A 12,852-nucleotide genomic window follows, 5' to 3' on the forward strand; every position below is an offset into this window, starting at 1 on the left:
TTTGACAAGTCTATTAGCATTCATGCTTATGAAGGCATATTCATAAGACATGTGAGTAGCTTCTGGCATTATTAGGAGATACAGTCTCAGAGAAAACACGAATTCTCTGCCTTTTACAAACTTTTTGCCCCATCTTCTTCATGAGCCTTAATTATGTGAATTGTCTTGTAGGTATAGCAGATGTTCCTGATCTTCAGAGGTCTGAATTCATTAGTTGTAGTTTTCTGTCATGATCATTGTTGTAAAGAAAAGCTCCTTTGGTGAGTGGTGGACTGTACTTTTATGTGTTTAATAACAAATATTTTAGTATATATTAATATTTCTCTTGCTTATTAAAGTAATGGTTGTTAACTTTCCTTTTAACTATATTTGTATATTTAAGGATGAATTTAAGTATATAATGTATTTATATTTTAGGTAGATAGTTTAAAGTATGATTGTTCATGATTCTTTCAAATAAATTTACTGTCATTACAGCCACTTCAAATTTTGGAACCTATATCCCCTATTTATATTTAGAATAACCCCCTTTCCTCTTTCCCCAGTCAGATCATGGATAGTCTTCTTTTCTACTCCCAAATTGCTCCCTCCACCCTGTTTCTTGGTTTGTACATTACTCCAGGGTGAACATTTACATCTGAAAATTTGGAGCTAGATACCTTAGAGGGACCATCTCACAATTGTTTTCTGGATCTGTGTTTCCTAAATCAATAACTTTGCTTCTATTTCCATCTATTTAAGTATAACATTTTGCTTCACTACCAGTTTAAGAACATTTAGGCAGTCCCATTTCCTATCCATTTTGAAGAGAACAGTAGTGAGCATGGCTGAGCAAAGTGTCCCTGGAGTGAGATACTGAGTCCTTTGAGCCTATGTCAAGGAATGGTAGAGCAGGCTCAGATGGTAGATTTATTTTTACTTCTCTGGGAATTTTCCACACTGATTTCCAGAGTAGCTGTACAATAATTCAAGCCTCCATTGCCAGAGAGTCAATTCTATGTCTGTCCCATAGAAGATCTCAACTATCACAAAAAGGCCTGTTATTCTCCAAAAGATAAAGAAAGACCAATAGAAAAATCTTTAGTTCATATATTATAGGTTTAAGTTACTGACATGTATTGAATTTTGAATATTTATATTTTTACAAATTAATAAGAACCACACATAATTTACTAAAATGTGATTTTAGCAATAGTTTGTATTCAGAATATATTGTCTGTATGTGAGACACAGTGAGATGCTCATGTAATATTTTGTTAAATAGACACGCAACAAAAACTAATAGAAAGTAGGCCAAAATTTTCATTTTACTACACTAATTGATTTTATTAGAGAGATTTAGTTAATTCATTCCAAATGGTCATTTTTTTATACAATGTCTTTTGTTTTTAAAACATCTCAAATTGTTCTTATCAGGTTCTCTTAGAATAATGTAGCACTTAGGGAAAAAGATACATGTTAGCAACCCTGCACTGGAGGCCAAAATGGAAAAGACCTCCACAGCCACCATGGCCTTGGCCTTGGTGCTCTGGTAGACAGGGACAAAGGTGACCCAGACACTGCAGAACACCACCATACTGAATGTCAGGAACTTGGCTTCATTGAATGTGTCAGGAAGGTTTCTTGCCAGGAAAGCCACAGTGAAGCTCCCTAGGGCCAGTGTCCCTAAGTATGCCAGCATGCAATAGAATGCAGTAACTGAGCCCTTGTTGCATAAAATGATGATATGAGCATGTTCAGAGTATGAATCTGTGTCAATATAGGGTGGCGAGGTTGCCAGCCAGATGCCAGAGATAATAAGTTGGATCAGGACACAGATGGGGATAACAGCATTGTAGATGCCTAAAACAAACAACCTTCTCATTGTTCTTCCTGGTTTCAGGGCCCTAAAAGCCAGAATTACAGTTATGGTTTTGGCCAAAACAGTAGAAAGAGCCAATGTGAAAACAAGTGCAAATGTTATTTGTTGCAGTATGCAGGAGACTGTGTTTGGGTGGCCAATGAAAAGAAAGGAGCATAGAAAACAGGGGAGGAGGGAGATCAGCAGAATGTAACTGAGAGTAAGGTTATTGGCCTTAATGATGGGTGAGTCTTGATGCTTGAGAAAGATCCCCAAAACTGCAGCTGTGCTGACAGAGAAGCCCAGAGCCATGCAGGCCAAAGACATGCCCAGAGGATCCTCAAAGGACAGGAAGGTCGCTGATTTAGGCAGACAGTGGTTTCTCTCAGGGTTTGGGTATTCTTGAATCAGGCAAGCAATACACTTCGGCTGATCTGTTGAGGGAAGCAAATGAAGATTTTATATACTATAATTATTTACTCATCCCATGTTCAATCCATGAAGAATGTCTTCTTATGTTGTGTTTAGCCTGGTACATTCGGGTTCTTTATAGTGTCAAGATATATATGAAGTCTTTTGAGATCTCATTTCTACTCTCAGTCTTTTTTGCCTAGTGGTAAGCCTTCTGTTCAGTTTTATGACTTTTTGGGGCAACGAAAGTTAAACCTTTTGTGCTCATATTTCAATAACCTTTACCTGTCAAGAAACCCTTCATATAATTTTAAATTATTTATTGATATTAATTTTTGAGGTTTTAAATATGTACAATAATCATTAATATGATCAAACCTCACTTCCTATACTCGACTACCATGTGTTCACATTTTTCTCCTTTCCTACCCAATTGTATTCTCCCCACTTCATTCTCCTCCCATGTGCTCTTCTCCTTTTTTATTTTCTCCCTTCCTTACACATTATACAGTTCCTTTCTGGCCTTATCTCCCAACATAGGAAATACACAGACTAGTATTAGGGAATCCATGAAAGAAAAATTCAACTTAAACAAGCGATACGCACACACACACACACACACACACACACAATCATACACACACATTTCCTCACAAAATGAAACAAAATGTCTGCAAAAATTTCATTGAGTTCATTTCTGTAGGTTATCTAATGATATGTGTATTTTTTGTTGACAATCTAATGATGTGTGTAATCCCAGGCCTTTCCACTCACACCCCAGTTCCTCCAAAATAACTTGGAAGCTTATTTATTTATAGATAAATGCCTAGGCCATAAACTTGGCTTGTTGTTCAACTAACTTGTAACTTAAACAATTTGAACTATTCTATGTCTACCACATGGCTAGTTACCTCTCCTGAGTTTCATGTATCCGACTTCCTCAGAATCAGGGGTGAATCTCTGATCTTTGACTATCACCCAGAGTTTCAATCTCTCTACTGAAAATCCCACCTACAAATGAACATGTGGTCTGTCCTCAAATATGCTTATTACCCATTAAGAGAACATTTGGAGAAACTGACTTTTCCTTTGACAGTATTTCTCCATTGTAGAAAGCCTCTTAGTTAGGGTTCTTCTTGGCTGATTATTGGGACCTGTAGCAGAACTTGTTCAGGTCTTGTGCATGCAGCCATGTTCTCTGGGAATTCATATATGCATTATTTCTGATGTGAATATTTAGTGACTCATTTCAGAATTCTTTCATGTGTGTTATATTTTTAAGCTGTGCCTACAATAATAGGTTTCCACATGACCCCCTCAAATGACCCTTTGTATTAGTTGTCCCTGCCTATATTCCCTCTGCTACACTGTTCTTCAATCCTTGTCCCCATTTAACCCTGCTATGTCTTGCCATAATAATATATTTACTCTTCTATGGGAGACCATCTTCTCTCTAATCCTACTAAACAATGTACTTAATCTCAGTGGTTTTTTGTATTATAGCACACATATTGAAGTTTTTATAGGTAGTACCAATATATAAGGATGTTGTAAAAGCCTTTATCAGAATCTAATAAGGTGATCAATTGGATTTTTTGTTCTTTCAGTTTGCTAATATGGTGGATTACATTGATGGGTTTTTATATGTTGAACTATCACTGAATATATGGTATAAAGGCTACTTAATCGTGGTGGATGATATTTTTAATGTGTTCTTCGATTAGGTTTGCAAGTATTTATTGAGTATTTTTGCATCAATGTTCATAAGGGAGATAGTCTGAGAATTTTTTCTTTGTTGAGTCTTTATGTGGTTTAGAGATCAGGGTGACTGTGACCTCATAAAATGAATTTTTATTCATTTTATGTTCCTTTTTTACTTGTTCCTTCTGTTTCTGTTTTGTGTAATAATTTGAAAAATATTGGTGTTAGCTCTTCTTTGAGGGTCTGATGGAATTCTTTGCTAAAACAATCCGTCTCTAGAATATTTTTGTTTGAGAGATGTTTAGTGACTCCTTCTATTCTTCAGTGTTTAAGAGGTTATTTAGCTTGTTTATCCAACCTTGACTTAACTTTGATAAGTTTTTTTCTTACATAAAAACTGTCCATTTCACTTATATTTTCCAATTTTGTGGAGTACATGTTTTTGAAGTAAGATCTATTGGCTCTTTACATTTCCTTGGTGTCTCTTGTTATATCCCTTTTTCCATTTCTGATTGTGTCAATTTGGATATTGTGTCTGTTGATTTTCACAAAGAACCAGCACTTTGTTCCATTGATTCTTTGTATTCTTCTCTTTGTTTTCATGTTAAGAATTTCATTACTGGCTTTTGTTATTTCCAACTGTCTACTCCAATTGGCTGTGTTTGCTTCTTTTTGTCTAGATCTTTCAGATGTGCTGTTAAATGCCTAGTACAGGATCTCTCCAATTTCTTTATGAAGGCACTTACTGCTATGAACTTTCCTCTGAGCAGCTCTTTTGTCTGTCTCATAAGTTTTGGGATGTTGTGCCTTCGTTTTCATTGAATTCTAGAAAGTCTTTTATTTCTTTGTCTCTTCCTTGACCTAGATGTCATTAAGCAGTGACTCAGTTCCAAAGTTTGTAGGCTTTCTGTTTTGTTTTGTTTCTGTTGTTGTTGAAGTCCCGATTTGATCCATTGTGGTCTGATAAGATTCAGGGTTTATTTCATTTTCTTGTATATGCTGGGTATTGTTTTGTGAACAAGTAAAAATGGTCAGTTTTGGAGGAGGTTCCATGATGAGCTCAGAAGGAGGAATATTATTTTGTGTTTTCATGAAATGTTCTCTGGATATCTGTTAGGTTCAATTGAGCCATAACATTTGTTAGTTCAATTATTTTTTGTTTAGTTTTTGTCAATTATGACCTGTTCATTGGTGAGAAGTGAGGTACTGAAGTCACCCACTCTTAATGTGTGGGTTTCAATGTGTAATTGAAGGTTTAATAATATTTTTTTACAAACATGTATGCTCTTGCACTTGGAAAACTGATATTTAGAATAGAGACATCATCTTCATGTATTTTCCCTTTGATGAGTGTGAGGTGTCCTTTTCCACCTTTTTTGGTTAATTTTGCTTGAAAGCATATTTTATTAAACATCATAATGGCTACTACAATCTGTTCCTTGGGACTGATTGCTTGGTAATTATTTTTCCAGCCCTTTAATCTGAAGTGATGCCTACCTTTGTTGCTGAGGTGGATTTATTGTATTCTATGGAATGTTCAATCCTGTCTTTAGATCCATGTGGTTAACATACATCTTTTAAAATGAATTGAGTTCAATGATGTTGAGAGATGTTAACGACCCATGATTGTCAATTCCCATTATTTTGATCTTGTTGCTATTACTGTTGGTGGTGGTGGTTGAGTGTGTATATTTCTATTCTTCTGATCTTTCTTGTGTGGAATTATTTATTTTCTATGTTCCTTAGGTGTAGTTATCATTCTTGGGTTGGAGTTTTACTTCTAGTATCTTTCATAGGCCTAGATTTGTGGTTAGATATTATTTAATTTGGTTTTGTTATGGAATATCTTGTTTTTTTTCATTGATGGTGATTGAATGTTTTGCTGGGTATAGTAGTTCGGGCTGGCATCTGTAGTCTCTTAGAGACTGCAACTAATCTTCTCAGGCCCATCTGGCTATCAGAGTCTCTATTGAGAATTCCAGTGTAAGTCAATGTAAGCCTTTACATGTTACTCGACCCTTTTCCCTCATAGCTTTTAATATTCTTTATTCTTATATTTAGTTTTTTGATTATTATGCTGTGGGAGGATTCAATTTTTCTGGACCAGTCTATTTCATGTTCTATGAGCTTCTCTTGTGTTTATAGTCATCTCTGTCTTTAGGTTAGGAAAAATGTCTTCTATGATTTTGTTGAAAGTATTTTCTGGACCTTTGGGCTAGGAATCTTCTCCTTATTCTATTCCTAATTTTCATCAGTTTGACCTTTTCATGGTGTCCCAGATTTCCTTGATGTTTTGTGCCAATAGTTATTCAGACTTAATTTTTTTGACTAATGCATCAATTTCTTTTATAGTATCTTCTGTGTCTGAGATTTGTTCTCCCGTCTCTTATATTCTGTTGATGATGCTTACATCTGTAATTAATGTTCTCTTCCCTAGGTTTTCCATTTCCAGTATACAAATAGAAAATTCATACCATCTTTTTAAGCTTGGGAGGCAGGGAGAATTGGTTTCTTAACAGATCTGTATTTTCCCCCCAAGCCATGAAGATTCAGGACTAGGACAAAATACATATGAAAGGAAATTAGATTTTAGCAGAGCTGGACAGTTTTTCTCCATGCCATGTGGGTTAAGGGACCAAGTCAAAATACATTCAAAAGTGATGCACACAATTCAGGCATCCATGGCATAAGCTAGGCCACAGCTACACTTCCCAACATAGGCAACACTGTAGGTGTCAGCTTGAGATCCACTTTGTCTTCTCAAACACTTCTAAGTTGCCTCAGCATAGATGCTAAGAGTCCTTATTACACAAGGAAGCCCTACTGCTCAGAGGGCAAAAGGCAAGGCTACATGCCTCCCACAGCCAAAAAAGGATAAATAAAAATATAAAAAGATATTAATTTAATGTATATAAAGAGAAATGGGATCTAACTGTGTATATATCCACAAAGATATTAATCTCCAGAGAAGGGAAAAATAAAAAGTTCTTTAAATTAATTTTAAAATAGAAAATAAATAAAGCTATAATAAGCCAATACTATCACAAACCACATTTTTTGAATGTGGGCTCCATTAGAACCCTGAGACTATTTAGCCTAACATATGACACATTGTTGGCCTAAAAATAGGCTCATATAGTAAATAAAAGAAAATTTAAAAAGTTAAAGACAAAAAGATGTCAATTTAATTTATATAAAGAGAAATGGGATGTAAGTATATTTATCTACAAAGATATTATTCTCCATAGAAGGAAAAATAAATGAAAATTTTCTTTAATTGTTTTTAAAGATAGATGAATAAAGAGATGGAAATTTCTTTAAATGTTTTAAAGTATGCATAGATGAATAAATGAATCCAGGCCTTTGACCATAATTTGTAGGAGACAAAGGTATAAACACAGATTTCTTATAAGTCTAAAGCCAACCTAATCTACAAACATCTGGGTAGCTTGGACTACAGAGATGCTGTATCTCAATAAATAATAACGGTTTTAAATGTTTTAAAGTGTTTTAGTTATCAAAATAAAGATGATCATAGGTTTCATGGTTATATATTGCAAATAAGTGAGAAAGGTCAAAGTAGAACACACCTAAAGAAAAAAGAGGCTGCTAAATTTAATCAATGCACACTTTTGATGACTTCAGGTTGCTGGGCCAAAGACATGGTATTTTGGGAAAGAGGTTCTGTATCTGAGTTAACGGGAAAGAAATAAAAAGGCTTTGCACTACTTCCAAAGTAATATAGATTAGAAATGACCAAGGAAGACCCCCTGAAGATCATGGCTACAGACAGGAAATAAAAATTCAAGAAGACCAAACAGGACAAGTAACATGATTTGTTGATCCCTTGACATGAGAATAGCTTTTAAACTGGCTGACATATAAAAATGTCTCTAGCCAAAACTTCAGCTATACATAGCCTATAAATCTTGTTAGCTACAGAATCCTCAAAATCGATCATGCTATCCTCTCATCTGTCATTAATGAAGATTTGTTACAATTTGGTTATTGGTCAAACTTGCTCACAAAAAGACATTTTTCTTTCACCTGCTCAAACAAGAAACAAAAATTCATCCCTAACCTAACTGTGCACCTCATACATTCCATACAAATATCTTTATAGAACAAAATGTCGGCTGTAATGTTTATATATTACAGAATGAGACATCAAGTCGGTAGGCCTGACAAGGATCACCCTTGGAGATACAGAAATTACTTGCTCTTCCAGCTCCCTGCATGATCTTGCTCAAGTAATGCTGTTTCCAGAGACTTGCTTGGAGAATAGCTTCAAAAGTGTTGCTCTACCACTCTTGGGACTATACCCAAAAGATGCCCCACCATGCCACAGGAGCACATGTTCCACTATGTTCATAGCAGTCTCATTTGTGATAGCTAGAAGCTAGAAACAATCCAGATGTCCCATGAGAGAAGAATGGATAACAGAAAATGTGGCTCATATACACAATGGAATACTACTGGGCTATGAAGAATGAGGACATCATGAGTTTTGCAGGCAAATGGATGGAACTAGAAAATATCATCCTGAGATAACTCAGACCCAAAAAGACATGAATGGTAAGTACTCACTAATAAGTGAATGTTAGCCACCCCCCACCCCAAATAAAGAATACCAAAGGTACAATCCACAGAATTCAAAAAGGTCAACAAGCTGAAGTTCCTAAGTGAGTATGTCTCAGTCCCACTTGTGAGGGAGAAGAAAGGAATCACTAGTGGACTGGGGTGGGGGAGAGTGGGGGAAAGAGGAAAACCTGATCTGGTATTGGGTGAGAGAAAAGGACTGAAGCCCTGAGTGCCAACAGAAAGAATGGAAACAGGCAACTTCGTAGATAGGATGTTGGGGGACCCTCCAGAATGCATCAGAGACTTGGGAGGTGAGAAACTCCAGGACCAAAGGGAGGGACCTTAGATGAAATGCCCAAGGGAACTTATAGATCCCACCTCCAGCAGGAAGACAGGGCATCAAATAAGGGAGAGGGGAGCTATTATTGCACAGTCACAACTCTTACCCATAATTGTTCCTGTCTTAAAGAATTACAGGAATGGAAATGGAGAGGATACTTAGGAAAAGAAGGTCCAGCAACAGGCCCAAAGTTGGATCTAGCTTAAGGGGAGGTCCGAAGGCCTGACATTATTACTAAGGATATGGAGCACTCACAAAAGGGACCTAGTATGGCTACACTCTGGAAGACCCAACAAGCAACTGAAAAAGTCAGATGCAGATATTTGCACCCAAACAATGAACAGAAGCAGCTGACCCCTGTTGTTGAATGAGGGAAGGCTGAAAGACGCTGAGGAGAAGGGCGATCCTGTAGGAGGACCAGCAGTCTCAGTTATTCTGGACCCCAAGATCTCTCAAACATTTGACCACAAAACATGCAGCATACACTACCTGATATGAGGCCCCCTACACACATACAGTAGAGGACTGCTGGGTCTGTGTTCATTCAGAGATAATGCACCTAACCCTTAAAAGACTGGAGGCCCAAGGGAGTTTAAAGGTCAGGTGGAATGGGGAGTGGGGACATCCAAGAGGAGACAGGTGGGTGGGGAGGAGGTATGGCATGTGGAACAGTCGGAAGGTGGATCAGGGGGTGGATGGAATAAATATGAAGTGTACAAAAATTAATAATAAAAATTAATATAATTCCAAATGAAAAAAACTTAAAAATATTTAAAAACAAAAGAAAACAAAACAACAAAACCCAAGAGAAAACTAACAATACTTGGATAGCAAGACGTGATCTGCCCCAGGGAACAACACACCAACTGGGCATTCAATACCAAAGGTTCAGCCCTGAGAACATATGGCAGTTTTGTCTTACAGACCAACCAGTTATATATAATAAATTATGTATGCTTCTATGCATGTAAAAATGCATGAAAAATAAGATCATTTGTGTGTGTGTGTGCACCAGCACGCACCCGCGCATGTGTGAGTGTGTGTGTGTGTGTGTGTGTGTGTGTGTGTGTATTCATAAGTGCAACCTTCTCAGACCATAATTTAACTGCATATGTGTTCTCAGGGCTGACCACATCTCCAGACAATGATCATCAGGCAGGTATATCATGTACATGTTTTTCAAAAAAGTTTTCAAAGACTTCTTTTCCTATTAGTTTTGATATTCAAAATAAAAACTGTGGGTGTTGTAACTTAGTTCAATGGGTGGAACCTTTAGGAGACAGTCCTACATATACTTGTTATAGGCTTAATGTCAGGTAAGGATCATTGTGCTTTTTTATTTGTCACAGTTATCCTTGACAATTGCACATCTCACATATAATGGGATTCCTATAGCATGGATCACTGCAAGAGCTGAGATGAACTTTCCATTTGATGAAAAACAGGTTTTGAAACTAGAGATATAGATGGCATAATACCATGAAAACTGCCACTCAAACCTTCATACATTGTGAGGTATCAACACTGATTACTAATGGATGTGGGAAAGAGTGACAGAGACATGGAGAACAGTGCTGCAATATGATGCCAAGGACTCTTCTTAAGTTTCTCCTTGTTTGTTCACAAGAGCACTGAGAAAAGGAATTTTTCTACCTGTTAGGTTGGAAATGTGCTTCTCTGGACAAGGCACACAAGAAAAACAGCAGACAGGCCTTTCTTCTTGTAGAATTTTCCAGAACCCTGGACCACAGCTCTGGGTACATACAGACTGAGGAGTCTGAGGGCAACACAGAAAAAGTGATCATGATATCGCACATTACTTTAAAATATTTTAAAGCAAAACAACTTAAATGCATACAACCTATAGAAATTGTTCATATTTATAAAGAACTGTGAGGTCTTTATATGGGAATGTAGAATGTAGAGTTGAAGTTGTCATACTTCCCATTGCTTAATGTTCAACATTATTTAAGGAGATACATTGTAACTCACTTCTACTAGCCTTTGTAAATGTAAGGAATATCTATACTTTCGATGTTGAGGCAGTTAGCCGGCACTCCTTTCTTGTTGGAATGATGGAATAGTTCGATTGTCAGACACAAACCGAGTCACACTTGCCTCTTCCATTTCTACTTTTTTATTCTCCATCTTGTCATAACATACATTCGCTCTGATTTAGCTGCAAAGGGAAGTTTACTTTCCCATGAAAGAGGGTTTGACCATTGGTGGATGGTCACAGCTTTCCATTAAATCAAGTGTTGATATTCCATGGACACAAAATTATGATCCATTACTGTGAATTTCATCTTTGATTCCCCATGCTCAGAATAGTGCCATGCATTTTCTTTCTAACAGTAGTGACACCATCACTTAGGATTTTCTCCAATTACCTTCTTAGTTAATCACACTGTTGTCCTAACACAGCTTTAATTTGTTAATACTTTAGAAATTGTGAATGATATGAAATATTTCCATCCTTTTCTTAGACCTCCTTCTTGCCATAATTTGGACTCAGTTTCTGTTTCATAAACATCTCTATGTTAACAGATATATGGGACAGGAGAACTGGCCCAGAAGATAAGAAAGCATACTGCTCTTGCTGAGAAATACTAGTTCAGCTTCCAGAACATATATTAGACAGCTCACAAATATTCATTACACAAATGAATTGAATCAAAACTCAGAATTTATTTCTTCTTTATATTACCTCACAACCTTAAAAGGACTATGGATATCTGCACATGGATTGTGTAAAATGGAAGTATTCATTGAGCATCATCATGAACTTGTAATAAAAAAATGTGTGCATGTGTGCATGTGTATACATAGAAACACAAATGTATATAGCCCTGAACATTGATTTATTCATTCACGGTAGCATGAATGAACACACACACAAATTCAAATTAAATTCAAACTAATTCTATCTATAAGAAAAAGCTAAGAATGTGTGTGTGTGTGTGTGTGTGTGTGTGTGTGTGTGTGTCAGAAAGTCAGTTTCTGGAAGAGTGGTTTATTTCTGAATAACAAGAATCAAACAGAGCTAAGGAGATGTCCCAGTGTAGAACATGCTTGCCACATAAGCATTATGTCTGTGTTTGATCATGTGTAAGGGATAAAAAAAATGCTGTGTGCAGAACTATATGACTGTAATCCCAACTTGTTGGTAACGAAGGCAAGGAGCCAGGAATGGGCATGCTGTCCAGTGAATACAGAAAAATAAGAAAGCAAATGGTTTAAAGAGAGATCTTGTTTAAAACTGAAGAAGAGAGCAACTGAATAAGATAACCAGTGTTCACTGTGGCTTCAATAGGCACATGGATTCACATGCATGAAAACTCACTCACAAGCTCACAATGAAGATAAGCTCTTAGAATGTAGAAATAATTTCAAAATTTCAAAGAGATACAATGCAATCAATCAACTTGCAGTAGAATTTTGAAATATTTATTTACATATTAAAGGTTGAAATTTTGCCAAACCTGATTAAAATTGTTTGGCCATTTAATCAGAGATTCATTGATAAATAAGCTTTGATCTTGTGGACTCTTGGAGGCAAACTCTCCGACTTTAACTAGAAATGAATGCTGCTTAGTATATTTCATGAAGTTTTGTATTTCATACATTTCCATATGATTCTTATGTTCATCAAAACTTATTTGGTCCCCAGCAGTGTTGGTAAATTGGATTTTCCTCAGAAATGGATGCAGCTGCAGAGAGACATCAATTGCATATGAGTGGTGCATACAAATAACTGGTAGATGACTGTGCTGGCTGGTTTTGTGTGTCAACTTGACACAAGCTTGAGTTATCACAGAGAAAGGAGCTCCAGGTGAGGAAATGCCTCCATGACATCTGGCTGTAAGGCATTTTCTAAATTAGTGGTCAAAGATCGAAGGCCTATTGTGGGTGTTGCCATCCCTGGGCTGGTAGTCTTGGGTTCTATAAGAGAGCAAGCTCAAGCAACCCAGTAACATCC

General features: G+C 36.6%; 1 protein-coding gene across 1 annotated transcript in view; it reads right to left on the reverse strand.

Moving 5' to 3' along the window:
• Positions 1 to 1,281: 1,281 nt before the first annotated feature.
• Positions 1,282 to 12,852, reverse strand: part of LOC110288483 (vomeronasal type-2 receptor 116-like) — a 30,432-nt gene continuing 18,861 nt past the window's right edge. Inside the window, exons 4-6 of the mRNA XM_085837491.1 lie at positions 12,356 to 12,583; positions 10,527 to 10,650; positions 1,282 to 2,274 (exon numbers count right to left, since the gene is read on the reverse strand). Of these exons, the coding sequence (XP_085693617.1) occupies positions 1,361 to 2,274; positions 10,527 to 10,650; positions 12,356 to 12,583 (1,266 nt within the window). The 3' untranslated portion in view covers positions 1,282 to 1,360. The remainder of the gene's footprint in view (positions 2,275 to 10,526; positions 10,651 to 12,355; positions 12,584 to 12,852) is intronic.

Source organism: Mus caroli, unplaced genomic scaffold (genome assembly GCF_978045245.1).
Source record: "Mus caroli unplaced genomic scaffold, Mus_caroli_1 scaffold_4, whole genome shotgun sequence".
In the NCBI taxonomy this organism is placed as follows: Eukaryota; Metazoa; Chordata; class Mammalia; order Rodentia; family Muridae; genus Mus; species Mus caroli.